The sequence below is a fragment of the Pelophylax lessonae genome, assembly GCF_965119305.1.
Source record: "Pelophylax lessonae genome assembly, chromosome: 3".
In the NCBI taxonomy this organism is placed as follows: domain Eukaryota; kingdom Metazoa; phylum Chordata; class Amphibia; order Anura; family Ranidae; genus Pelophylax; species Pelophylax lessonae.
This window is the reverse complement of record NC_138770.1, coordinates 523,356,525-523,383,609: the sequence shown is the minus strand read 5'-3', so window position 1 is coordinate 523,383,609 and position 27,085 is coordinate 523,356,525. Positions and strand designations below refer to the sequence as shown.

The 27,085-nt window shown below is 41.2% G+C and overlaps 1 protein-coding gene across 1 annotated transcript in view; it reads left to right on the top strand.

Moving 5' to 3' along the window:
* Positions 1 to 20,955, top strand: part of MTRF1L (mitochondrial translation release factor 1 like) — a 40,419-nt gene extending 19,464 nt beyond the window's left edge. The window contains exons 5-7 of the mRNA XM_082248934.1: positions 2,451 to 2,568; positions 13,639 to 13,775; positions 20,740 to 20,955. Of these exons, the coding sequence (XP_082105060.1) occupies positions 2,451 to 2,568; positions 13,639 to 13,775; positions 20,740 to 20,934 (450 nt within the window). The 3' untranslated portion in view covers positions 20,935 to 20,955. The remainder of the gene's footprint in view (positions 1 to 2,450; positions 2,569 to 13,638; positions 13,776 to 20,739) is intronic.
* The last annotated feature ends 6,130 nt before the right edge of the window (positions 20,956 to 27,085 follow it).

Below are 27,085 nucleotides of genomic sequence, written 5' to 3'. Positions count from 1 at the left end.
AGCATTGCAGATGACTCCTCCCACCTAAACCCAACCCACCAAAAGCTGGAAAATTCCTGGAGCAGACCTCTTCATTTGCTAGCCACAGCCAGCAGTGTCCACCATGCTTATGCTAAAGGGTAAGCTGACTCTAGTTCTGTAGCTTCTGTTGGGCTAGTGATCATAAAAGCCAAGGCTGGTTGACCGTTAAGTGGGTGGATTTTTTTATTCTTCTTTCATTTATTTTGTTTGCCAATGGTCATGCTTTATTGCTGTCTGTGTCCCATGGGCAAGATTTCCCTTAATTTCTGTCCCAATAACAGCATTGTTACCAGTATGGGAAATAAGTATAACTCTATCCCACTGTGTCATCATAGGAGTAAAATGTATTTACAAAGTCATCTTCTAGTACAGCACATGAGAGGATGTCTTCTCCAACCTGAAACTGGACTCCCAATGCTAGCCAATTATAATAATGTACAATCAGATGTACTGTTTTAAGTTCTTGTGTTTTTTTTTTTTCCTTTTGACCTTGCAGGATCAATTCCATTGGACCTAGTTTTTACTTTAGTTTAGATAGTGTGGATGCTCCTACTAATAGCATTAATGTTTGTTTAGACACCATAGACCTACTTGGTCTTGTAGGGTGCAGGTTAAAGGAGAGCTTGCTTATGTGCAGTACAGGAAGTCTTCGATCTTCTCAGCAGGGCATTATTTTTCTTTCTCTGTCTGGTTTCCCTTCCCTCGCATTTCAACAGTCGCATGTGTAACAATCCCTTCTGTTAGTGAGTACTAGTTATTTCTCTTTATAAGCCCATCTTCTAGGTAAGACCTAACTTTTGCAAGCACGGTCTAGTACTCTGGAGCAGTGTTAATTTCGTAGACTAAAACCGACTAAAACGTTTTCGTCGACTAAATTAACACAATTTTAGTTGACTAACATACGACTAAAACTAAACAATTCAGATGACTAAAATACGACTAAAACTAAAATGGCATTTTAGTCAAAAGACTATAACTAAAACGAAATCTAAATTTACTGCCAAAATTAACACTGGTGCATGCTCAAAGCTTAATAGCCTAAATAATAACATATTAGATTTTTCACTCCAGGACCAGCAGTAGTATATGAGTTTGGAAATTGTGGAGAAATGCTTAAATAATGCATTACAAATTACAATTGAACTACACCCATTCCATTATAGATGACTAAAATTTCGGACGTTTTTAGTCGACTAAAATTTCGGACGTTTTTAGTCGACTAAAATTTCGGGACGTTTTTAGTCGACTAAAATTTCGGGACGTTTTTAGTCGACTAAAATTTCGGGACGTTTTTAGTCGACTAAAATTTCGGGACGTTTTTAGTCGACTAAAATTTCGGGACGTTTTTAGTCGACTAAAATTTCGGGACGTTTTTAGTCGACTAAAATTTCGGGACGTTTTTAGTCGACTAAAATTTCGGGACGTTTTTAGTCGACTAAAATTTCGGGACGTTTTTAGTCGACTAAAATTTCGGGACGTTTTTAGTCGACTAAAATTTCGGGACGTTTTTAGTCGACTAAAATTTCGGGACGTTTTTAGTCGACTAAAATTTCGGGACGTTTTTAGTCGACTAAAATTTCGGGACGTTTTTAGTCGACTAAAATTTCGGGACGTTTTTAGTCGACTAAATACGACTAAAACACTTGCAGAAGACTAACATGGGAGTAAAACTAAATTGAAATTTGCTGCCAAAATTAACACTGCTCTGGAGAGGGCTGCCTGATGCTGTGGATTTAGGATTGGGGGAGGTGACAAAGTCTGATGACTGTCTTAAAGTGAGGATGGGTGCTGCTTGCTCTGTTGCACACACCTTTCCCTTCCCCAGTACTTCTGTGTCATGGTGTTCACAATAATGTACTGGCTTACAGAATGTTGTAGTAAGGGACAGGAGGAGACTAGAGTTTATGCAAGGGGTGAAGAACCTTCTTGTGCATTTAAAGCGGACTTTCACCCTCCCAAAGAAGATAGAGCCTCTCCACCCCTCCTCTGCAGAAATAGGGCATTTCCTTTTTGTTTTTTTATTTAAATTCCGCCAAAGGCTCCCCATTCATGTGACTCGTCTTAGGCGAATTGCACCCACACACACGGCCTGCTGTGCCTCACAAAATATGTACAACTGCACATGGTTCCAGCCGGTGGTCACTTCAGTACCCACTTACAAATACAGCCCTCTCTACAGGAATGTGTGCATTGGGAATAGTGTGCTAGAGAGAACATGGTGGCGCAGGACAAAAAAAAAATGGGGAGGTCGGGTGGAGTTCCTATTAGTATGCTATCTCTATCTGCCAGGCAGAAACAGCAGCCATAGCTTCTACTTAACAAAGCATCAGGGCATCTATAGTAGGTTGGAGACCTGTTTGTTATTCTATGTTCTTTTCTCTTTGATTTGTTGTCGTCATCTGTTACTTTTGTCTTGTCTATGACTGCAGATAAATTTAACAATTAATCCCAAAGACTTGCGTATAGAAACAAAAAGGGCCAGCGGTGCTGGGGGACAGCATGTTAATACAACAGACAGCGCAGTACGAATTGTTCACATTCCGACAGGTAGGTAACAAACTGTTAAAGGAAATTCTTTTCCTCTTGTCAATGAATATACAGCCGACATAAAAAAATACAAAATTTGTACTCCTACGTGTTTGTAACATGCCTAATGTTTAACCACCCAGCCACTGCAAATAAACAGCTGGGTTGGAACTTTCTAGATTTGAGAGGATGTATCTGTACAACATCTCTTGTCTTGTGTGAGCCCTCTGGGGAGTGTAGGGATGCGGCCTGTGAAGGACACAGCGGATCACACATCAAGGTACAGGGCCTTTTTTTTCATTGTAATTGCTGTGACTCATCTCAGAAATCACACGTGCAAACAAAGGCTGCATGGTACAACCTTTAAACAGTATCACAGCAATCACATGTGAGAGGAAACAGTGTTTAATATAGTGATCAACACTCGGTGGGGGGAAAAAAAAAATATATATATATAATATATACACAGTACAGTGAGTCACTGAAGAAATTACACTTTGCTACAATGTAAAGTAGAGGAGGGGATATCTAGTACAATCTCAGTATTTGCAGATGATACTAAACTAGGCAGGCCAATATCTTCCAAGCAGGATGTGGAAACCTTACAAGCGGACCTGAACAAAATAATGGGGTGGGCAACTACATGGCAGATGAGGTTTAATGTTGAAAAATGTAAAGTAATGCACTTGGGGGCCAAAAACCAGAAAGCAAGCTACTCACTAGGGGGGGTGAGTCTAGGATGGAAAAAGACCTGGGGGTACTGGTAGACAACAGGCTTGGCAGTGGCATGCAATGCCAAGCCGCTGCAAGTAAAGCCAACAGAATACTGGGATGTATAAAAAAGGGGATTCACTCCAGAAATAAAGAGATTATTCTCCCACTCTACAAGACTCTGGTCCGGCCACATCTGGAGTATGCTGTCCAGTTCTGGGCACCGGTCCTCAGGAAGGATGTGCTGGAACTGGAAAGAGTCCAGAGAAGGGCAACAAAAATAATTAGGGGAATGAAGGACATCAGCTATGAGGAAAGACTACAAGCACTGAACCTATTCTCTCTGGAGAAGAGACGACTGAGGGGGAATATGATATCAATGTACAAATACTGTACTGGCGACCCTAGCATAAGGAACAAACTATTCAGAGAAAGGAGATGCAATAAGACACGTGGCCACTCACTAAAACTAGAGGAAAGGCGGTTTAACCTTAAAATGCGTAAGGGGTTCTTTACTGTAAGAGCGGTAAGGATGTGGAATTCTCTTCCACAAGCAGTCGTATCAGCAGGGAGCATTGATAGTTTTAAAAAACTGTTAGATGGGCACCTTAAAGACCACAACATACAGGGGTATACAATGTACGGTTAAAAGCAAACACACACACACACATCATAGGATGGACTGGTGTCTTTTTTCAACCTCACTAACTATGTAAAGTAGTGAGTATACAGCTTGTATGACAAATTAATGTAAATTTGCTGTCCCCTCAAAATAACTCAACACACAGCCATTAATGTCTAAACTGCAGGCAACCAAAGTGAGTACACCCCTAAATTCGAATGTCTAAATTCGGCCAAATCAGCCATGTACCCTCCCGGTGTCATGTGACTCGTTAGTGTTACAAGGTCTCAGATATGAATGGGGAGCAGGTGTGTTAAATTTTGTGTTATCGCTCTCACTCTTTCATACTGGTCAGTTGAAGTTCAACATGGCACCTCATGGCAAAGAACTCTGAGGATCTGAAAAAAATAATTATTTCTCTACATGAAGATGGCCTAGGCTATAAGAAGATTGCCAAGACCCTGAAACTGAGCTGCAGCACGGTGGCCAAGAGCATACAGCGGTTTAACAGGACAGGTTCCACTCAGAACAGGCCTCTGCATGGTCCACCAAAGAAGTTGAGTGCACATGCTCAGCGTCGTATCCATAGGTTGTCTTTGGAAAATAGATGTATGAGTGCTGCACGCATTGCTGCAAAGGTTGAAGGGGTGGAGTCTGCCTGTTAGTGCTCAGACCATACGCCACACACTGAATTAAATTTGTCTGCATGGCTGTCGTCTCAGAAGGAAGCCTCTTCTAATGATGATGCACAAGAAAGCCTGCAAACAGTTTGCTGAAGACGAGCAGACTAAGGACATGGATTACTGGAACCATGTCCTGTGGTCTGATGAGACCAAGATAAACTTATTTGGTTCAGATGGTGTGAAGCGTGTGTGTCGGCAACCAGGTAGGGAGTACAAAGACAAGTGTGTCCTGCCTACAGTCATGCATGGTGGTGGGAGTGTCATGGTCTTGGGGCTACATGAGTGCTGCTGGCACTGGGGAGCTATAGTTCATTGAGGGAACCATGAAAGCCAACATGTACTGTGACATACTGAGGCAGAGCATGATCCCCTCTCTTCAGAGACTGGGCTGCAGGGCAGTATTCCAACATAATGACCCCAAACACACCTCCAAGACCACTGCCTTGCTAAAGAAGCTGAGGGTAAAGGTGATGGACTGGCCAAGCATGTCTCCAGACCTAAACCCTATTGAGCATCTGTGGGGCATCTTCAAACGGAAGGTGGAGGAACGCAAAGGTGTCTAACTTCCACCACCTCCGTGATGTCGTCATGGAGGAGTAGAAGAGGACTCCAGAGGCAACCTGTGAAGCTCTGGTGAACTCCATGCCTAAGAGGGTTAAGGCAGCGCTGGAAAATAATGGTGGCCACAAAAAATATTGAGGGCCCAATTTGAACATTTTAACTTAAGGTGGACTCACTTTTGTTGCCAGCGGTTTAGACGTTAATGGCTGTGTTGAGATATTTTGAGGGGACAGAAAATTTACACCGTTTATACAAGCTATACACATTTACAAAAATGTGGGGGTGTACTCTTGTCAGATTCTGTAACTGTGAATGAATGATGCAGTTGTGTGGGCGGAGCCCACGTACATGTGTGTGTGTGTGTGTGTGTATGTATGTATGTGTATGTATGTATATGTGTGTGTGTGTGTGTATATGTATATATATATATATATTACATTACACCCCTTAAGCAGTGTAGGGTCACTGTGGTGACACTGTACTGCCCTGTCTGGTGATCAAGGGCACTGACTGATGCACTGATGACACTGTATGCCAATACAGCAGCCACTGTCTTCGATTCCTAGCTACAGCAGTACAATGTCATAATAGTTACACTGCACTGCTCTGGTAACAATATTTAAAAAACCTACTGTCACCAAAGCAAGTGCGAAGTAACTATGATGACATTGTACTGCTGTGACAGTGATTATGTACAGTGGCTGTCTGCTCTGTCACTGTATGTCAGTGCAGCCCAGCATTGTCTTTGATCACCATCACAGTAGTACAATGTCACAAGACCAGCGAACCCAATCGGAGTCTCCATTTACCACCACACCAGTCACCGTGTTATTGTAAGGCCTCATTCACATGTGTTGTGCTCTCTGAAGAGCGATCAGTGTTGGGATCGCTCTTCAGAGAGCATTAGACAGGCAGTGAGGAGATATTGTATCACCTTCTCCCCCCCTGCTTTAACCACTTGGACTCTGGACATGCGCCCCCATTCACTTGAAAGTGTCACGATCAGCAGGCGCTTTGCCTGCCAAAAGCGACAGGATATAATTCCTGCCATAGCTGTGAAGCAAAGCATTGCAGCCATTTAATTTGTACACTCACAGCTACTGCCTCAGTTTAAGGGGGGCAGCAGTTGGGGGGCTGTAAAACTATGGCTCAGCCGCAAGGCTTTACTGTCTCCCAACCTCACACATAAACAAGCCTTAATAGTGCGGCTGGTCGCAGTGTTGCCAGACCAGTGTTGCTAGAAAAAGTCTTCCTGATTGCTGCCACACCAGACGAGTGCAGCCAGCAACAGTTTTCCTTATCACCTCCACACCAGTGTATTCCTTCAACGGTGTTCCTTATCACTGCCACACTAGTCGCAGTGTCACCAGACCAGTGTATGCCAACACCAGTGTTTCTGATGGCCACCACACAAGTTCCACTGTCACCAGGCAAGCGTGGGCCAGCAACAGTGTCCCTAATTGCTGCCACACTAGTCGCAGTGTCAGCCAGCAACAGTATTCCTGATTGCTGCTACACTAGTCCCCAGTTTGGTCAGACCAGTGTAAGCCGTCAAATGTGTTCCTGATCTGTCACGCCAGTGAAGCCATCACCTGTGTCCCTGACCACCACTACATCAGTACAGTGTTACCAGAGCTAGTGCAGCCTGCAGCAGTGTTCTTGATCACTACCACAGCAGTGCAGTGTTGCCCTGGTCTGTTTATTGACCATGCTTCTGCCTGCTGTCTGGACCTTTGCATGTATGTGGATCATGTCTCTACCTGCCGCCAGAACTGACCCTACTGTACGTCCCACTGACTATGTTCCTGTGAGACGCCAGTCCCAGCCATCCCCTGCAGGCAACTGCACTCCTGGAACTACAGGAACACTTTTTTGTTGTTCATTTTTCAGCCTCCGATAATTCCTGGTCAGTAAACATGGTATTCCTGGGGTAGCCACATACCAGTAGGCTAGGCTTTCTTGGTTTATAGAAACAGGGACTGTGAAGGTGATGCTACACAAAGTTATATTGCCTGACCACCTATACAGAGGTGACCATTACAGTATACTGTTGATACAGTTGAATCATTTTTTTTTTTTTTTTTAGATGATAAACAAGATACAAAAATAATCAGTCCAAACAATGAAAGTCTCACATGTGGTATCCCCATATTTGGGAGCAGTAGCAGAATATATTTTAGGGTGAAATCCTAAGTATGCCTATGCTGTGTGTAAAAATATCTTAACCACCTTAATACCGGGCAATTTTACGCCCTTCTTGCCCATGCCCATTTTCAGGTTTCAGCGCTGTCGCACTTTGAACGACAATTGCCCACTCATAAAACACTGTACGCTTATGAAATTTTTATCTTTTTTCACACAAATGGAGCTTTCTTTTGGTGGTATATAACCACTGGGTTTTTATTTTTTGCTAAATAAACAAAGGCCAAACATTTTGGGGGAATAAAAATTCTTCTTTTTTTCTGTTACACAATTTTGCAAATCTTTTGTTTCATAAATTTAGACCAAATTGTATTCTGCTACATTTCTTTAGTGAAAATAATCCAAAATTAGTGTAGGTTACCGTATTAATTGGCGCATAACACTCACTTTTTCCCCTGAAAATAGAGGGCAAACCATGCGTTTTATACGCCGATATTTTTATTTTTTTTTTTTCTTTACCAACGTTGGGAGGGGGGGGGGGGGGTACAGGGATCGGCAGTCCGGAGGAGGGGTGTCAGACTGGCCGCCCTGCCTCTCCTGACCCTGGGACAGCCCTGCCAGCGTACTCTGCAGTTAAGAAAAAATCACCAAAATGGCCGCTCTCCTCCTCTGAGTGTAGCTTCAGATTGGTGGAAGAGGGCGGTCAAATGATCGGCCATGAAAGAACAGCGCTAACAAGGTATTTAGAGGCATTGGTTTACAATAAAAGTGACACAATGTAGGACGCATCTATGAAAGGGGCTGGCAGTGATTTTTTTTTTTACTTTAGAGTTTGCTGGCAGGGCTGTCCCAGGAGACTGGGGGGGCTGTGCAGTGTAAAGGGGGCTTTAGAATAAAAGGGGTGTGTACTGTGCATAGGGGAAACTGTGTAATGTAAAGGGAGGGCTATATAATGAAAGGGGCTGTTTACTGTTATTTTTAATTGTTTAAAATTTTTCTTTCCTGAAACTTCCTTCTTAAAAAGAAGGTGCGTGTTATACGCTGATTAAATACGCTCTTTAGTAGGAAAATTCTAGAGTCCACAAACTATGGTATATATCTGAAAATTGATCAATGCTGTTGTACGGACAGCCTGTCTCATTCTTGAGGCACGAAAGCACCAGGACAGTACAAATACTCCCCAAATAGCCCATTTTTGGAAAGTAGACAGTCTGAGGTAATTGGTAAGAGACCTTTTTTTTTTTTTTTTTCTTTACGTGCTGTCACCAGTGCAGTACAGTGGCAGTGGCGGTGAAAAGGGACACTGGCTGGTGACAGTATGTGTAAAAATAAAAAAAAATATATGTATGTATGTATGTATGTATGTATGTATGTATGTATGTGTATATATATATATATATATATATGTATATAGATAGAGAGATATATATAGAGATATAGATGTGTGTGTATATATATATATATAGATAGATAGATATAGTAAAACCTTGGTTTGAGAGCGCTTTGCAAGACGAGCAAATTTTTTAAATAAATTTTTACTTGATATACAAGTAGCGTCATGTAAAAAAAAAGAGAAGAGAAGCGCCTCTAAGTGTAGCAATATGGTTACATTTAATGAAGGTTCAATATTTAGCAACTCACATGGTTGATGATTAAAACAGGCACATCTAAGTATGCAGGCATCTGGGGTAAAGCTGTCCACATAGACCATCTTCTGCACAGCCATCTTCATCATCCCTTCCCCGCTGCACTCCACGAGTGACTCAAAGCCTCACTTTCAGATCACTCTACTGCAGGCTATTCTTCCCGGTCAGGATTGCAGACTGACAGTGGTGAGAGTCGGTCGTTCAGAAACTGGTCTATGACTCAGTGATGGCGAACCTTGGCACCCCAGATGTTTTGGAACTACATTTCCCATAATGCCTAACTACACTGCAGAGTGCATGAGCATCATGGGAAATGTAGTTCCAAAACATCTGGGGTGCCAAGGTTCGCCATCAATGGTCTATGTCAAGGATCTTCAAACTATGGCCCTCCAGCTGTTCAGTAACTACAATTCCCATCATGCCTAGTCATGTCTGTGAATGTCGGAGTTTTACAATGCCTCATGGGATGTGTAGTTCTGCAACAGCTGGAAGGCCATAGATTGAGGATCCCTGGTCTATGTGGACAGCTTTACCCCGGATGCCTGCATACTTAGGCGTGCCTATTTTAATCATCAACCATGTGAGTTGCTAAATGTTGAACCTTCATTAAATGTAACTATATTGCTACACTTAGAGGCGCCTCTCATCTCTCTTATATTCTGTAGCTCTGCTAGATTTTATTTCTAATCCCCTTGGGAAGGCTGCATATTGTGGATGGACATTTTATGGTTACACAACCTATCACGTTGCTATAATCTTTGTATATAGACTATAAACTGAAGGACTTGTGGAACGAATCATCTGAGTTTCCATTATTTCTTATGGGGAAATTTGCTTTGATATAAGAGTGCTTTGGATTACAAGCATGTTTCCAGAACGAATTATGCTCGCAATCCAAGGTTTTATTGTATGTGTGTGTGTGTGTGTGAGAATATATATTATTTTTTTTTTTTTTTTTTTTTTTATAAACCTACTTTGAGTAAAACACTCTAGGGAGTTGATCAGGATTTTTTTTTTTTTTTTTATTAAATACTATGTTTGGTTATAGCAGTGAATTTCACATACTAAATGACAGTGTGTAGACACTGTCTTTTGTTGTGATTGGTCAAAATGGGGGCTGTGATAGGCCCTGTTTGTAACGTGATTACTGTGACCAATCACAGCAAGCAACACAATTGTATTCAATGAATAGCCTGAAAGCAAGCCATTCATTTTGTACAACTGTCAGGTGGTCTGTTGTGATTAGTCACAGCGATCACATGACACTAGCAGCTGGCATGAAAAGTGATCGGTTATTCTCTGCGTCCGATGCACGCAGTCACGACGGAGCACTGTCTGTTCTCATGACAACGTCGTATGACGTTGTCCCAGAATAATAGGGTTCCCACCCGTCCGTCATTTTACAATGACGCGGACGGGAAGCAGTTAAATTGACAACTTTGTGTATTTCACATTTTTCCAAAAACTTTAAAAAAAAATGCCTTCAAGAGACTCACCAAGCTACTTAAAAGTACCTTGGGGTGTTTACTCTTCAAAATGTGGTCATTTTGTGGGTGTTTCTACAGTCCTGGTCCTCCAGGGCCTCCCAAAATGTGATTACTAGTCAGGAAATAAGATGCCTAATTTGTGCCCTTAAAAAAACTTAGGTGTTCTTTGGATTTTTGAGCCTCTGTATGTAGTTAGGCTGTGAAAGTCTCACGTATGTGGTATCGCCATACTCCGAAGGAGTAGCAGAATGTGTTTTGGGGTGTAATTCAATGTATGTCTGTGCTGTGTGTAAGAATCGTCTTATTGACGACTTTGTGTAAAAAAAAAAAAAATTCAATTCTTTCCACGTCTTCCAAAAACCGGTGGCAAAAGACGTTTTAATAAGACTTACTATGCCTTTCAGAAAATACCTTGGGGTGTTTGCTTTCCAAAATATGGTTATTTATTGGGTGTTTCCCCTGTCCTGGCACTTTAGGGACTCCTGAAATAAGATGGGTAGTCAGAAAATATGTCATTTATGTTCATTGAAAGCACAAAGGAGCTGCTTAGATTTTGGGCCCCTCTGTGTCTAGGCTTACACATGAAGTATCCTGATACTCGGGCAGCAAAGCAGAATGGGTTTTGGGGTGTAATTGTAAGTATGCGTATGCTGTGTGTGACAAGTAACTCGTTTAAGACCACTTTGTGGGGAAAAAAAATATTAATTTTTTTATTTTCCATTGTGACAAAAAATTACAACTTCAAAAAAACTCACCATGCCTCTTACTAAATGCCTTGGACTGGCTACTTTCCAAAAAGGGTTCTCAGAAATGATATAACATTTAGCACGGAGTACAGTGATGCATGACTTAGGAATTGAGTGTGACAGAAATGAAAACTGAAAATAGCCTGGGCAGGAAGAGGGTGAAACAGTTCAGTCTTCAGGTGGCTAAACAATTGAGTCAGTCTTTGAGCTCACATGTGTGGAACCCTTAATTCTGTTTCAGTTTACTAGCAAGGGTACTGAATGATGTGTACCTTTTTTTAAAAAGAAACTATAATAGTATTTGGCTTTTTTATTTTTAAATTTACAAAGGTTTAAACTTTTATATCACTACTAGTTAGCTAAAGAAATGGCACATTAGGCTCTGCTGGCTTTGCAGATCTTTTTGTCTTAATAAAGCCTCAAACCAAGCTTTTTTAAGGGATGAGTCAATGCTTTCTGACTGAGGGCCATTTCAAACCAGAATGCAGTGCAGGAAGCACATTCAAAACGCACTGCGTTGATGATCTGTTGCTGGTGCCAGTAAATGAACAGCAACCCCAACTCGGTTTGCAAAATGCAGTGCATTTGCAGGCACCAGGTGGCATGGTACCGAAGAACCACGAGATTTGGTGTGGTGCATTTTTGGAAAGTAATGCTTGCACTACTTTTTATGCATTTCAGAGCAATTTGCAACCCATTTAAATGAATGGACAGCAAAATCTCACTGCAGGGGAATGTACAGGAACATGGGCAGCGTTGCTTTGCTATTCTGGTGTGAACCAGCCCTCATTGAGTTCTGTAAACCGCTTTTGGAAACCTAAACTTGAAAAGTAAACTAGAGCATCACCTGCTGGCTCCAAAATAGTTCTAAAGTAGTTCTAAAGGCTCAATATTTTTTCCTGAATGCATTCTTTGTATTCAGGTAAAAAATGTCCCAATTACAGTAATTGTATCGCCCACCCCCCTTTTACTTACCCGAGCCTGATCTAAACTAGGACAGTGGCCATAATCAGCAGCTCTCTCCCCTCTCTCTGCTCACAGAGGAAGGAGCTTGCTGTCATTTAAATCCTGTGAGCATAGGGCAAGGGATAGGGCTGAGCTGCATTACGTGTGTCAATAGACACACATAGCCTTGATCAGGTTCAAGCTTACAGGTGCACTCCAGAACCCAGAAGAGGAGGTTTGGGGTCCCTCTGTGTAATGCCATTGCACATAAGTATAACATGTTTATCTTCCCCCTCCCCCCCCCCCCCCAAAAAATAAAAGATATAAAAAAATAATCTAGCTGTTACAACCGCTTTTAAATAAAACCTTTTTAGTGATTGGCATAATAAAATACGTACAAAACCACCTATGCGTTCCCTTTTTTTCTCCCCAAATTTAAGCAGACTTCAAGTCTGACAGTTTTTCCCCAGGACATCTTACAGGGCAGCATATATGGATATTTCCTTGATGATGAAACCGGACATGCAAGCACGAACAAAAAACTTTTGCCTTTTAAAAAAAGGTGCCTGAACTTTCCATGACTGCAATTCTGCAGTTTACCAGAACCATCTAGTGCAAATTGTTTAGCTTTCTGATCGCACCCAGAGCTGAATTGAGGGGGAGGGGGGATGGAGTCTGAGGGGTGTGGACGTCTTTATGTGCAGCACTCCTGAAAATATTAAAGCGGAGTTCCACCCAAAAGTGGAACTTCCGCTTTAGGGAGTCCTGACCCCCTGACATGCCACATTTGGCATGTCATTTTTTGGGGGGGGGGAGCGGGTACCTAGTTTTGACAGGTACCCGCTCCCACTTCCGCTCGGAGCGCCGCGGCGCCCTGAGCGGAAGTTCTCCTCTCCCCCTCCCTCCCTGCAATCTTCTGGGACACGTCGGAGGTCCCAGAAGATTGCCGGCCAATCACGGCGCGCAGCGCGACTCGCGCATGCGCAGTGGGTACCCGGCTGTGAAGCCGCAAACTGTAACAGCCGGGTGCCCACAGCAGTGATGCCGGCGCCGAGGGAGAGGATCGAGGCTTCCGGCGGCCGCATCGCTGGACCGTTGGACAGGTGAATAAATGGCTGGAACTCCGCTTTAAGTGATTTATGTGGGCTAATCTAGGTGCTGAGGTAGTATAGTAAGAGCAGGAACCTTATTACTTATTGTGCTTGCTATAACTCATATTTTAGACCACGAATCCTCAAACTACGGCCCTCCAGCTGTTGTGGAACTACACATCCCATGAGGCATTGTAAAACTCTGACATTCATCGATATGACTAGGCATGATGGGAATTGTAGTTCCTGAACAACTGGAGGGCCGTAGTTTAAAGACCCCTGCTTTATACCAATGCTCTAAATGCATTGCTAAAACTATTGAACGCTGACTTCGTTTGCTACATTTCTGCCACTTTGGGCCTCAATGCAGCCCTTCTTTTTTTCTACAGTTTTTGTACAGGAAACCAAAATGATTTGGTAATCATTGATGTTAAACCTTTGCCTCCTTCTCATATAGGAACAGTTGCTGAATGTCAGCAAGAACGATCTCAGATCAAAAATAAAGACACTGCAATGAAAGTTCTTCGAGCAAAGTTATACAATATGAAATTAGAAGAAGAGACAAATAAAAGACAGAGTGCAAGAAAAATACAGGTAATGACCACTAAAGACTTAATGTGTAACTTTAGCCAGAAATACAGTGGATATAAAAAGTCTACACTCGCCTGTTGAAATGTCAGGTTTCTGTGATAAAAAAAAATGAGACAAAGATAAATCATTTTGAACTTTCTCCACCTTTTTGATGTGACCTTTAAACTGTACAACTCAATTGAAAAAAAAAAAAAACTAAAATCTTTTAAGGGGGAGGGTAGGAGTAAAAATAAAATGTGGTTGCATCTCATTGTCAAAATGTATCAGTCTGGAGAAGGTTACAAAAGAATTTCCAAGGCATTAGATATACCATGGAACACAGTGAAGACAGTCATCAAGTGGAGAAAATATGGCACAACAGTAATGTTACCAAGAACTGGACGTCCCACCAAAATTGATGAAAAGACGAGAAGAAAACTGGTCAGAGAGGCTGCCAAGAGGCCTACAGCAACATTAAAGGAGCTGCAGAAATATCTGGAAAGTATTGGCTGTGTGGTACATGTGACAACAATCTCCCGTGGTTCCAAAAAAGGATGCTGCGCGTCCTTGGTGTCTGATGTTGAGTGGGACAAGATGTGCCCCCACAGATATCCTTAGGCTCTAGATGGTTCAAACGACAGACAAGGGGTGCCCCATGGTGTAGTATATAATTACATGCGAAAACGAATGCATATAAAATTACATTTGTGGATGATCACATTCAGTGGGAGACGCCGGGATACTTCCGCGTTCCACGGCTTCGGCTCCCTTAACCGGAAGTGACGTTGGCGTACAGAAACTCCACCCTACGCGTTTCGTCATACAGATGTCATCTGGAGCTGCCGCTCCTGCTGAATGTGATCATCCACAATTGTGAGTATATCTGCATTTGTTTTTGTATGTAATTATATACTACACGACGGGGCACCCCTTGTCTGTTGTTTGAGCCATCTAGAGCCTAAGGATATCTGTGGAGGCACATCTTGGCCCACTGAACATCAGACACCAAGGACGCCCAGGATCCTTTTTTGGAACCACAGGAGTAATAACCCTGTCACAAGGGACTGCAGAGGGGTCAGTGCAATACCTAGTGGGGGGCCTCGGGTATAGGCACGAAAAACACCCGCACTATTATTGTTTAAAAGTCAATATACTGGAGTTATTCACTTGCACCTATTTGCTAAACACAAAACACAACAGTGGGAGGGAACTCCCTATCTATGTTTTTTTTTATTTAATTTTTTTTGTGTTACCTAGATATATGGTTTATCTTTGAGAGCACTGCTATATTACACACCCACTGAAGGCAACAAACAAATAGCACTCTCAACACTGGTAATCCCTCCAAGGAGGAAAAACACCATAAGCACCTTTTTATATAAGTTATTAAAGTCTTTTTCATGCACTGGGCACTCTTTATTTATTTTATTTATTTATTTCATAGCCTCAAGCAACACTTGCACTGAGCACTTTGTATGAGCATTTGTATATGCCCAATCAGCTATTCACTTAAAACGTGCACTTTATTTGAATGAACCAAGCAATAATATCCTTTCCCAAATATATTTATTGCGTGTTGGTTACAATATTGGGAAAATTTTGATTTGAATTCATCTTATTATACTGGAGATGTATGTTTAAGGTTTGCACTATATATCAGGTGGTTTCTCCACTTCAATTCCCTATAACAGGTAGCGCCATTTATCAACATTTTTTCTCTTTATTATTACTTGTAATTGTACCCTTGGTTTTCCAAGGGTAAGTTGGTGGCAGCTTACACCTGCATATATCATTTACATACTCCATAGCGCTGGTCACACCTGATTTTTTTTTTTATTAGTTTAAGAGTGTGCACACTTATGCAACCATATTATATTATTTTTACTTCCCTCCACCTAAAAGATTACAGTTTATAAGTCGCATTAAAGGTGGAAACATTTCTGAAATGATTTTTCTTTGTCTCTTTTTTTTTTTTTTTTTTACATCACAGAAACCTGACATTTTAACATGGGTGTGTGGACTTTTTATGTCCACTGTATAGGTTGGGCTAGAAACCTTGAGGCTGGCCTCTTTTGGAGGTATAGTTACTGTTTCCCCGAAAATAAGGCCAGGTCTTATAATAATTTTGGCTACAAAAAACACACTAGGGCTTATTCTCAGGGGATGTCTTCTTTATGGTATGTACAATGATGATAAAGTGGTTGTAACCCTAAAAAAGCATCCTGATACTTTGAAGCATGATAGACAGCACAGAGCTTGTGCTGGGTCATTTACCCCTCTCTATGTTCTAAAAAAACCTAGAATAAAACAATAAAATGTTTTTTAAAAAGTTTCTCTCTCCCCTGTCTTTTCTCCCGCTGTCAGCTCAGGAGTCAGCATTATGACATTCTGTAATTCCAAAAATAAACCTTGGGTAAGGTCATTGTAAAATTATGTAATCAGTTTTGTAAAAAATATTCTATAATGTTCAGTGTGTCTTTTTGTGGAAAATGCCTTTTTTACAGAGCTGCTGGGCATCCACGTGACCCGCCGGAGCGCTTCTTCCCCGCTCTGAATACTGCAGAGGGAAGGGCCGAGATCCCCGCTAATGTCACCCCCACTCGGAGCACTGCATAGGGAGGAGAGGAGATCTCCGGCAGGTCACGTGAGCGCCCAGCGGCGCTGTAAATAAGGTATTTTCCACATTAAAGTTACAAAAAGAAGACACCCTGAACATTATATAATCTTTTTACAAAACGGATTTCATTTTTTTTAACAAGGACATTAGCTAGGGCTGATTTTCAGGGTAGGGCTTACATTGCAGCCATACTGGAAAATCCCACTAGGTCTTTTTTCAAGGTAGGGCTTATTTTCAGGGAAACAGGGTATGTAAACATTAAAAATAAGAGTCTATACTGTAAAAAATACAGTAATACTCTCTCACCCTGCTCTGCACACGCTCAGTTGCTCTCCATTTTTGGGCTCTGCAGAGATTGTAGAGGCTGATCTGCTGACAGCTTTAAAGCAGAATTAAGCCCTCCTATCCTTTACAGCCAAGGAAGCTGCTTCTGTTTGAGCTGCAACTGCCATTGTGCTTCATATGTAATCATTTGACACCAGCCATTTGATGGTTTGACAGTTTGGTTGAGGACACAAGAAAATGGGACAGTTAGCAATCCCGGCATTCCAGGAATTTAAATGTTTTTTGAAGATGGGTTTAGTTCCGCTTTATAATTTTTTGCTGTTCAGGGGCTCGGTCCTCCAGCAAAATGGCAGCCTACAGCAAGAAGAAAGAGGAGCAATGTTGGAGGCAATTTACAGCATAATTATTAATGTGGAATGTATGTTTCTTGATAAAGAATATAAATAAATATATATATTTTTCTGTGGGCAATTCAGCGTTGGATAAAAGTGATCCTTTTAATAATTACTTTTAGAGGTAGCAGGAGAGTTCCCCCCCCCCCCCTGCTGCTTTCTGGTCGTTTCCGGGTTTACCAGAGCCGTCGGTAGACCCAGAAGCGATGCAATCCATCTGATGGCTAGGCAGGAAGTCGAGTGAGGGCAGCTCTATGCCCTTGGAGGACCGGAGTGACCTCTGACCTCACTTCCGGTCCTCAGACTTACAGAAATGATTTTTTTTTTTTTTTTTTTTTTTAAGGTCTGTGTGAAAAAAAAATTTGTTTTGCTTTTTAAAGGTACATGAGAGCCCTGGGGTCTTGTTGACCCCAGATCTCTCAATACACAGGACCTGTCGTGTTTATTTCTATTACAAGGGATGTTTATGTTCCTTGTCATAGAAATAAAAGTGATAAAAAAAGTAAAAGGACAGTGTAAAAATAAAAAGTAAAGTAAATAAGAGAAAAAAAAATTAAAGCACTCCATCCCTCCATGCTTGCACGAATAAGCGAATGCATATGTAAATGGTAAACCACACATGTGAGGTATCACCCCATTAGAGCGAGAGCAATCATTCTAGCACTAGACACTAGACCTCCATAAACTCTAAAGCTGTAGCCTTTAAAAAATGTTTTTTAAAGCCTCGCCTATGGAGATTTTTAGGTACCGTAGTTTGTCTCCATTCCATGAGTGTGCGCAGTTTTAAAGAATGACCTGTTGGGTATCTATTTAGAACATCATCTTTCACATTATACAAAAAATATGTAATGTTTGGGAGTTCTAAGTAATTTTCTAGCAAAAATTACGAATTTAAACTTGTAAACAAAAGTTCCAGGAAAGGCCTGGTCAGCATGTTTGTTCTGTTGAAAGATAAAATCGTAACTCCAGGCAGTTACCTCACCACCTCCAAAACAGTGGATTTTATAACTGGCGCTGCCTATAGGTGTGTATAAAATATAAATATCACAGTACCGTAAATTGTAGTAACTCATATGCAGAAATTAAAACGTGTATGAATACTAAAGATAAAACCTTATAAATAATATAAATATAAAGTGCAATAGTGTAAACAGTATATGAGTAAAACGGTCACACAAAGGAATGTATTAAAAAAACATATGTAAAGTGCTCCGTGATAGGGGTGACCAGATGGGGTGAAGGTACTAGCCTATGAGCTATTTATTAATAAAATTCAAAAAAATTTCCGCGCTAGTGTGATAAGTGAGATAATAATGTCAGCAGCCAACACAAAATCAACCAACAATGACTCAAATTAATAATAAAACGTAAAAGTGTAGCGCTAAAGGTAAAAAATGATAAATAGTGTCCAAATGAATAAACAGCTGATAATCACAATACTGTGTATATAAGAAAAAAGGAAAAAATTAGTGTCCAAATGAATGAGTCCCATAGAAAACTGGTGTGAAGTCAAATCAATCCGCATGCACAATAATCCAAGGGGAGATCTTCCCGTGACACCAAGGGTATGTGGAAGAAAGGAACACCTCTGTGATGGGATAATAAAAGCAGCTTACCAGATTTCCATGGCTGCTCAACTTAATGAGTCAGCCTCTCCCAGCTTTTAATCAAGACCACTGAAGATCTGATATTACATGGATGCTTATTCAGTACAGATGGACCACCTCTCAAGATGTGTAAAGGGATCAATACAGGATAAAGTTTCCTCAAAATTTTCCAACAGTCATAAATGAATATGTAGGGAAAAAGAAAACGAAGCCCATAGCGTGATCCCGTTTAAAAATACAATCTTATTTATTTAAAATGGTACTCACAATGTGGCATGAATAAAAGGCAAATCAATTGGTATTCCAAGGGATGGAGGTGCGGCGTCCCGCAGGTTATCCCAGGCAATAAGAAAATGAAGGCCGGCAAAAGTTGCAAGGGGCGTGTGGACATTGCATCTGGAGTCGCCAACGTTTCGTCTCAATAGACTTCGTCTGGGCGTCTTTATCCTTGAAAAGATTGGTTTTAATATTTTTGGTGTGACCCCTTTAGACCTTTCTTTTGATAGCATACCTCTCATTTTCAAATTTAAAAAATGGTAAAATAAAGTCAGCAACTCTGAAATGTATTGGTCCTATGTTTCTTCACTTTATTTAGAGAAGCAGGCAAAGAGATAGAACTACAGCTCACAGGGTTGAGAGGTGATTGGCTGTCAGTGTTACTAAGCAGAGAGAGTGTTTATGATTTCAGTTTTGGCACTTATTAGTGTCCTAAAATCCTATATTATAACTGGGTGAATTGACCCTAACACCATAAACGTCTTAATTTTCACCACAGTATTTTATAATTTAGTGAAAAGGATTCTTTTTCTATTACATTGTTTAAATAGAGGTTCCTGACAAAGTAAAAAAATCTTGATGCAATAAATAAATTTATGTGATCCTTATAGACATTCAAAACCTGAAAACTGGTCGGTTCTGACCCTAACATAAGAGGAGGGTTAAGTGATGCACGAACACATATCCCACAACTTTAAAATTCTGATAGTACCATTATTTCCCTAATAATCCTATTGCTATGGCAACAAATATGTCATAGCACATGGCTATTATTCTGTGTAAAAATGTTGAATGAATACTGTATATTCTGCATTAGTTTTAGAGATATTTGAAATTATTTTTATAACAAAGTATGTAGAAATGTAGACAGGGATTTGACTGTAGCAGATTTGGACAGAAATGTTTGAAACATTTCCTAAAGTGTGTGCGTGTGTATTGTCTTAATTGTTTTCAATTTTGGAGTAGGGGAGGTTTAAAACCCCTGTTAGTTTATTTTTTGCCTTCTGTGTCTTGTTGGAAAGAATCCACTTCACTTCCTGCCCTGGGGATGCAACAAGAAGTGTGGGGAAATATTGTTAAAACAGTGGGAATTCCACTTTTAGTTGTCACCAGAACAGATGTTCCCATGGGAAGATTTATCCTAAACTTTTGTTGACAATCTAAAGTTTTGGATTTCCTATCACTTTCTGTTGTGGCGACAGTGGTCACCTGGAAAAATAGGGCAAACCTACCTAGTGGTTACATAGACAGCAATAGGCATTGTAATCTTTCTGTACACTATCCAAAACAAACCTATGTCTTCAACCAAACATTCACTGGTGGTGAATCACTCTATCAACACTTGTACTGAGAAGATTCACCTGCAGTGAATGATTGGTAATACTTTAAAAATCTAGGACTGTTAGCTTAGAAAAGCCATGTTTTAATCGCACCCAGTGATCAATGATTTTAAAGCTTACATGTGGTGTGCTAGAAGATGTGGTATTATCTCCTGTGCCTGGTTTGGGATTAATGCCAAAAAACGCAACCAAAATTAGTATTTTTTTTTTTTTTTCCCTCTATAATTTTGCATAGAACCTGGAAGGAATAGAAATTCTGTTTTGATTGCCATTTTCTCTATTGGAGGAGAATCCCCAGATCATACTCTGTCCTGCTGACCACACAGGAAGTGAGAATGTCCCTAACCGACAGAAATAAAAACATGATAGTCTCCAAACTTCTCCATAATAATAGGGAAAAAAAGCGCTGTCTTGTCTAATTACTGAATGGATATATAATGTATATACATTTTTTTTTTTTTTTTTCTGTAGGTAGGCACAAAAGGACGATCAGAAAAAATTCGCACATACAACTTTCCACAGGACCGGATTACAGACCACCGTATTAGCAAGTCTATGCACAATATAGAAGGATTTATGTTTGGTGATGAACTTTTAGATGAAATGATTCAGGCTCTCAGTGATTTTGCTGACTATGAATCTCTTGTGGAAATTATTTCAAATTAAAATATTATTGCTTGTATTATATTTTTTGTAATGCAGTAATAAACATTTTTTATTGCATTCAGCGAACTCTTCAAATTATTGACAAATGTTTTTTTTTTTTAACCTTTTGGCTAAAGTGGGGAATGTTTTATAAGTTGTCAGTTTTTATTGCTATCTTTGTCACTATTGGTAACCTTGTTCTGTGTTTCTGTTGGGGATGTACCCTTCTCTTTCAGTCTTTGTTACAGTAACCACCTGCTGACTGCTCGCAGTAAATCTACTGTGAGCGAGCAGCAGGTACAGGTATAATCGCGTACCTGTATATCTGGTAGGGGGCATGTGCGCGCACCCCCTGCTGGCCCGTGCTGTAAATGGACACAGCACGAGTTTGGCAGCAGATTTTAGCCAATAATTTTGGCTAAAATCAACTGATCGGCTGTGTCCAATAACACACAGACTTCTGCGTTTACAAACACACAAAACTCTGTGTGCATAGAAATGGAAATCCAATGGTCTGTTCTCCATGAAAAGCAGGGAGAAAAAACAGCCAGATCAGAAAGTAAAAGCAGCACACACTGCTAGGCACACGAAGAATACCTTGTTTGCCCCTAGATGTTAACCCCTTTCCAGCCAGTGTCATTAGTATAGTGTCTGTGTACAGTATTATCCCTGATCACTATATTAATGTGTCACAAGGGACTTCAATGTCAGCTAGTGACTCTCCCAGATAGTTTGCTAGAACCAGAATAAGTGCTACCCTATCACAGTCCCACTATAAGTCCCTGATCAACGCCATTACAGTATAGCATCTATAGCTGCATAAATTCCAGTGTATATATACACCATAGGTGATAAACTCCTTAGGGACTGAAAAATCCTATAGGTGAAGAGGGGATTATGATGGCTTATAAAAACCATCAAAAACAATAATACGTCAAATTTAGGACGTGGGTAATGTGTACCAAAATGGAACACTAGAAAAAAAAAAGGTGGGTTAAGGGACCATAAAAAGAAGGTACCTAGACACATCCAGATAATGTTGCCAAGAAGTTTTTTATTGAATAAAAAAAAATCCAACAATTAGATATTAATGGTAAGGAAAGCAACCTTCACCACACAACTGTGTATAAAAAAAATTAGAAACGCATGATAAGTCCGGACTCTAAAGTGTAATGCAAAGCTGTCAAGTTGCTGAGTGGCAAAATTCAGTATCCGCTACCGCTGTGAAGATCACAGCAGATAAATAGTGGTATATCTGGATAGGGCCAAATCCGCACAGTGAAAACTAAAGCCCCGTACACACGCACAGATTGTTGGCCGTAAATTGTTGGCCAACGTCCGATCTGCCGATTGTAGGCTTGTTAGTTTGATGCTTCCGACAACCAACTGCGAATTTTCGGCCGAAAAAAATCTGGTGTGCAGGCTATAAAATTTTTTTTAGCCAACAAAGAACGGCCGATTGTTCGTCAGTCAGTACAGATTTCGGCAGACAAAAATCAGATGAGCAAGACTGGGCATGCTCAGAGAAGAAAAAACACACTGAAAGTCAACCAGAACATGACATCACTTCTGAAGTTGTTTTTTGTTGGCCAACAAAAGTCCAGTGCAAGTCTAGAGCACATTTCAACCAACAAACACTGGACAAAAGTTGGCCGATCAGTTGGCCAACAATCTGCGCGTGTGTACAGGGCTTTACTGTAAGACATGTTTACACTGCAGAACAAGACAGACCTATAGTCTTCACATCATTAGAGAAGTGGACATCTTTCCTAATTACTGCAGTGTTGGTCTTTTCATGTGGATGCCTGCTTTGCCCTCCGTCACTATTTTCCAGCTATCTTGACGTGAACTGTGCTTTTTATATGTCTGGTTTATCTCAACATGCTACTCTTTTCAGAGATTGTCACTACTCCACAGCAGTCCAGGCTTTCTACAACACAGTGTTGCATATATCCCTTACTGCTATGGACTGTGCAGTTACTCTATTTGGCTACAATAGTGATTTTTTTTTTTAGTGATTGCATTTATTACTTGTTACATGTAGCCACTTAGCGCTCACTAGTAATCTCTAGTCTCCTTTACACCCTAAACTGTTTTATCAGCGTGGTTTACAGATTTTTTTTTTTTTTTTTCCTCCATATAGGATTTCCCTAAATGCAGTGATAAATGCAGATATTGTGCAAAAATTTAGTCCTATTTAGCATTTATAGATGTACATATAGCACTGTCCATGGTTTGAAGAGTCAATACTCGCTGCTGTAGTCCACAAGTTCAGGTAGGTCTGAAAAAGGACATCCAATTGAACAGGGAGCCGCTAGCCATTTCAATCCACTTCAGTAACTGATATAATACTTGAGCGGTGATGAATGAGGAACACAGGTGTAAGGTAAACGGGTGGTAAAAATGAGCACTGCAGCCCTGACTAATAAAGCCTGGTTAAGCATAAAGACAGTCTGTCCCCAGGACATAGCTCAAAAGATAGCCATAGTCTCCTGAAAAATAGGTAGAGTTGGGGGTCCCCCTAGGGTGTGGGACTTTAGCGGCAAACACGCTTCCACAAACAAGTAAAAATTATATCATTTTATTAACAAATTAGTTAAAATAGATCTAACCTTTCACATTAAATGTTCTTGTACAGAAAAGAATGTATGAATGTAATTCAAGGAAATAGAAAAATTGGTGCTGCATATACTCAAGGGTATATGTTGGCTTCTTAAGGAAATCCTCCCACCCAACGCATTTCAGGCACGCAGGCCTTTCTTCATGGGGTCTGAAAGTGGGGAGAATTGTGATTTCCTGCATAACATAGTAAATGGTATTTTTGTTAGTTACTTTAGAATAGATTACGTTGCAGATAAGTTTCAAACCATAGTTGGATACAGCATGTGTAGATAAAGTTTGGATACTCAGAAATGCATACCTGTGGGCTGATAAAGATGTGACAAGAGAATCACAGCTGATAAAAGAAAAGGAGGAAAGATTCCGCTGTGCCGGGTGCCGGTCTGTGTGCCTGAAAAATAGGTGAACTGTTGTCTACGTTTTTCGCTTGCTTGTGTGGATGCAAGCTTCCGCATCCACCGCTCTAGGTAAGCCTTATTATAGGCCTACCTATAGGTAAAAATATCAAACTAGGGTATACAATCGCTTTAAGGTAGGCTCAGGGAAAAGAAAAAAAAAATAACCTCCCGGTTTAGTTTAACCACATCCCTTAAGCCCCTCTCCCTGTTAAGAGTTTGGCCATACCCAATTTTTGCTGTCAGTTCCTTCCTCTAGTTACTCATTCTGAAATTCAAAAGTTGGGAGATATAGTTACTATGCCAGGGTCATGGACCCGAAGACCAATGAGGAACCGGCCCAGGTGAGGACTGTGTTGGATCCCTGGACAGGTGAGTGTTTGTTTCTTAACCACTTTAAGACCACTCCATAGCAGTTGTACTGCTACAGGGCGGCTTTCCTGTGCAGAATCGATGTGTGTGTATGCGCATATATATATATATATATATATATATATATATATCTCAAAAAAAATTAAACACTTTGAAAACGCATCGGATCTCAATAGGGAAAAATATCATGCTGGATATCTATACTGATATGGACTGGGTAATGAGTTAGGAACAAAAGGATGCCACGTTTTTTTGAAGGAAATGAAAATTATCAACCTACAGAGGGCTGAATTTAAAGACACCCCGAAAATCAAAGTGAAAAAATGATGCAGCAGGCTAGTCCATTTTGCTGAAATCTCATGGCAGCAACTCAAAATGGTACTCAGTAGTTTGTATGCATGCCTGACAACATCGAAGTATGTTCCAAATAAATGACAAGTGGTGTTCTGGGGTATTTCCTCCCAGATCTGGAGCAGCGCATCTCTGAGCGCCTGAATACACTGAGGTGCAATATGGCGGCGTCGGATGGACCAAAACCTAACATCCCAGAGCTGTTCTATTGGATTTTTGTGAGGGGAGAGTGGGAGCCATTCATTGGTATTCATTCCTTCATCCTCCAGGAACTGGCTGCATACTCTCGCCACATGAGGCTGGGGCATTGTCGTGCACAAGTGTAGGGTCTGACGATAGGTCCAAGGATTTCATGGCCATACCGAATGACAGTCTGGGTGCTATTGTCTAGCCTGTAGAGGTCTGTGTCCCTCCATGGATATGCCTCCCCAGACCATAACTGACCCACCACCAAAACCGGTCATGTTGAACAATGTTACATGCAGAAAAACGTTCTCCACAGCTTCTCCGGACCCTTTTACATCCGTCACATGTGCTCAGGGTGAACCCGCTCTTATCTGTGAAAAGCACAGGATGCCAGTGGCAGACCTGCCAATTTTGGTGTTCAATGGCAAATGCCAATCCAGCTCTGCGGTGCCGGGTAGTGAGCACAGGGTCCACTAGAGGACATTGGGCCCTCAGGCCACCCTCATGAAATCTGATTCTTTGGTCAGAGACATTAACACCAGGGGCTTGCTGGAGGTCATTTTGTAGGGCTCTAGCAGTACTCATCCTGTTCCTCCTTGCACAAGGAAGCAGATACCGGTCCTGCTGATGGTTTAAGGACCTTCTACGGCCCTGTCCAGCTCACCTAGAGTAACTCTCCTGGAATCTCCTCCATGCTCTTAAAACCTTCTGGCAATGGCATGTATTGATGTGCCATCCTGCAGGAGTTTGACTGTCTGTGTAACCTCTATAGGGTCCAGGTAACGCCTCATGCTACCAGTAGTGACACTGACCCTAGCCAAATGCATTACTAGTGAAAAACAGTAAGAAAAGATGAGTAGGTAAAAAAAAATGTCAGTGGCCTCCACCTGTAAAACCACTTTGTCACGTTGCCCATCTAGTGCACCTGTTAATTTCATTAAAACCAAAGCATCTGAAACAGGTTATCAACCCCCTCTGCTACTTAAAGTGGTTGTTAAGCCACTACTATAAAATAATCGAATTCCCTCTGTAATATAACACAAAGTACTCCTGACAGCTCCAGTGAGTGGGCCTGAACACTCCAGCTGATGTCAGCCGGGGAGGAAGGGAAGAGAGAGAGCCGAACAGTCACGTGGTCCCTGAGAGCCGCTGAGATATAGGTACAGATTGCATATTTTTTCCATAAGACAGGCACAGGAGCACTTAATGTGATATTACAGAGGGGATTAGATTATTTTATAATAAATTTGAGAGCAGCAGGAGTGGAGGGGTGGGTGCTGACACAGCAGAGAGGGGAGGAGGACACAGGAGACCGAGAGCAGGGCTGCGAATGACAGAGGCACGTACACTGACCACTGTGTCAGGGCTCAGTAGCCATGATATACTGTGGTCAGTGTGCAGAGGGGGGGGTAGAAATCGGCAGGATCAGACAGGTTTTTTTAGGTGTTACATGGGGCCAAATGACAGCACAAGCACTGTGCTGTATAACGTGCTTAAGAGCCCATTCAGACTAGCGCGACTTGTCAGCCTGACAAGTCGCGGTCCATTGAGTAGTACAGGACCCGTTCTAATAGGAGCGACACAAGTCGCTCCGACTTAGAAAAAGGGTCCTGTACTACTTTGGCCGAACTGGGAGCGACTTGCATAGACTTCCATTATGTGAAGTCCCTGCAAGTCGCGCCGAAGTCGCGGTGCACGCGACTTCACAGGTCGCCTCAGTGTGAACCGGCTCTTAAGGAAACAGTGTTTTTTTATTTTTAGAGCAAATAAATGCATTTTTTTGGGTTCTTTGGAGGCAGGCAAAACATCTGAACTTCTGTATAGGGGTATATATATATATATATATATATATATATATATATATATATACACACACACACTTATATGTATTTTACACTTACACATATATAGGTGTGATAGGAGCGGAGCCATATTAGTGTTAATTATTTCATTAGCGCAAGTATAGTGTTCTGCTACTTTCCCACCTGGGTATATATACATATAAGTATGTGTGTATATATACCCCTACACAGAAGTTCTGATGTTATGCCTGCCTCCAATAACCCCCAAAAAATGCCCAAAAAAACGCTTAATACTAAACCGGCAAGGTGTGAAAATAGCAGAGCCATATCCCTGTTCTATAAGTGACATAATACAAACAATCTTTTTTTTATGGTTCTGGACATGCTACAGAGCTGAAACTTCACGGGTACACTTTTTAGACCCCCCAGACACTAAATCCAAATTCA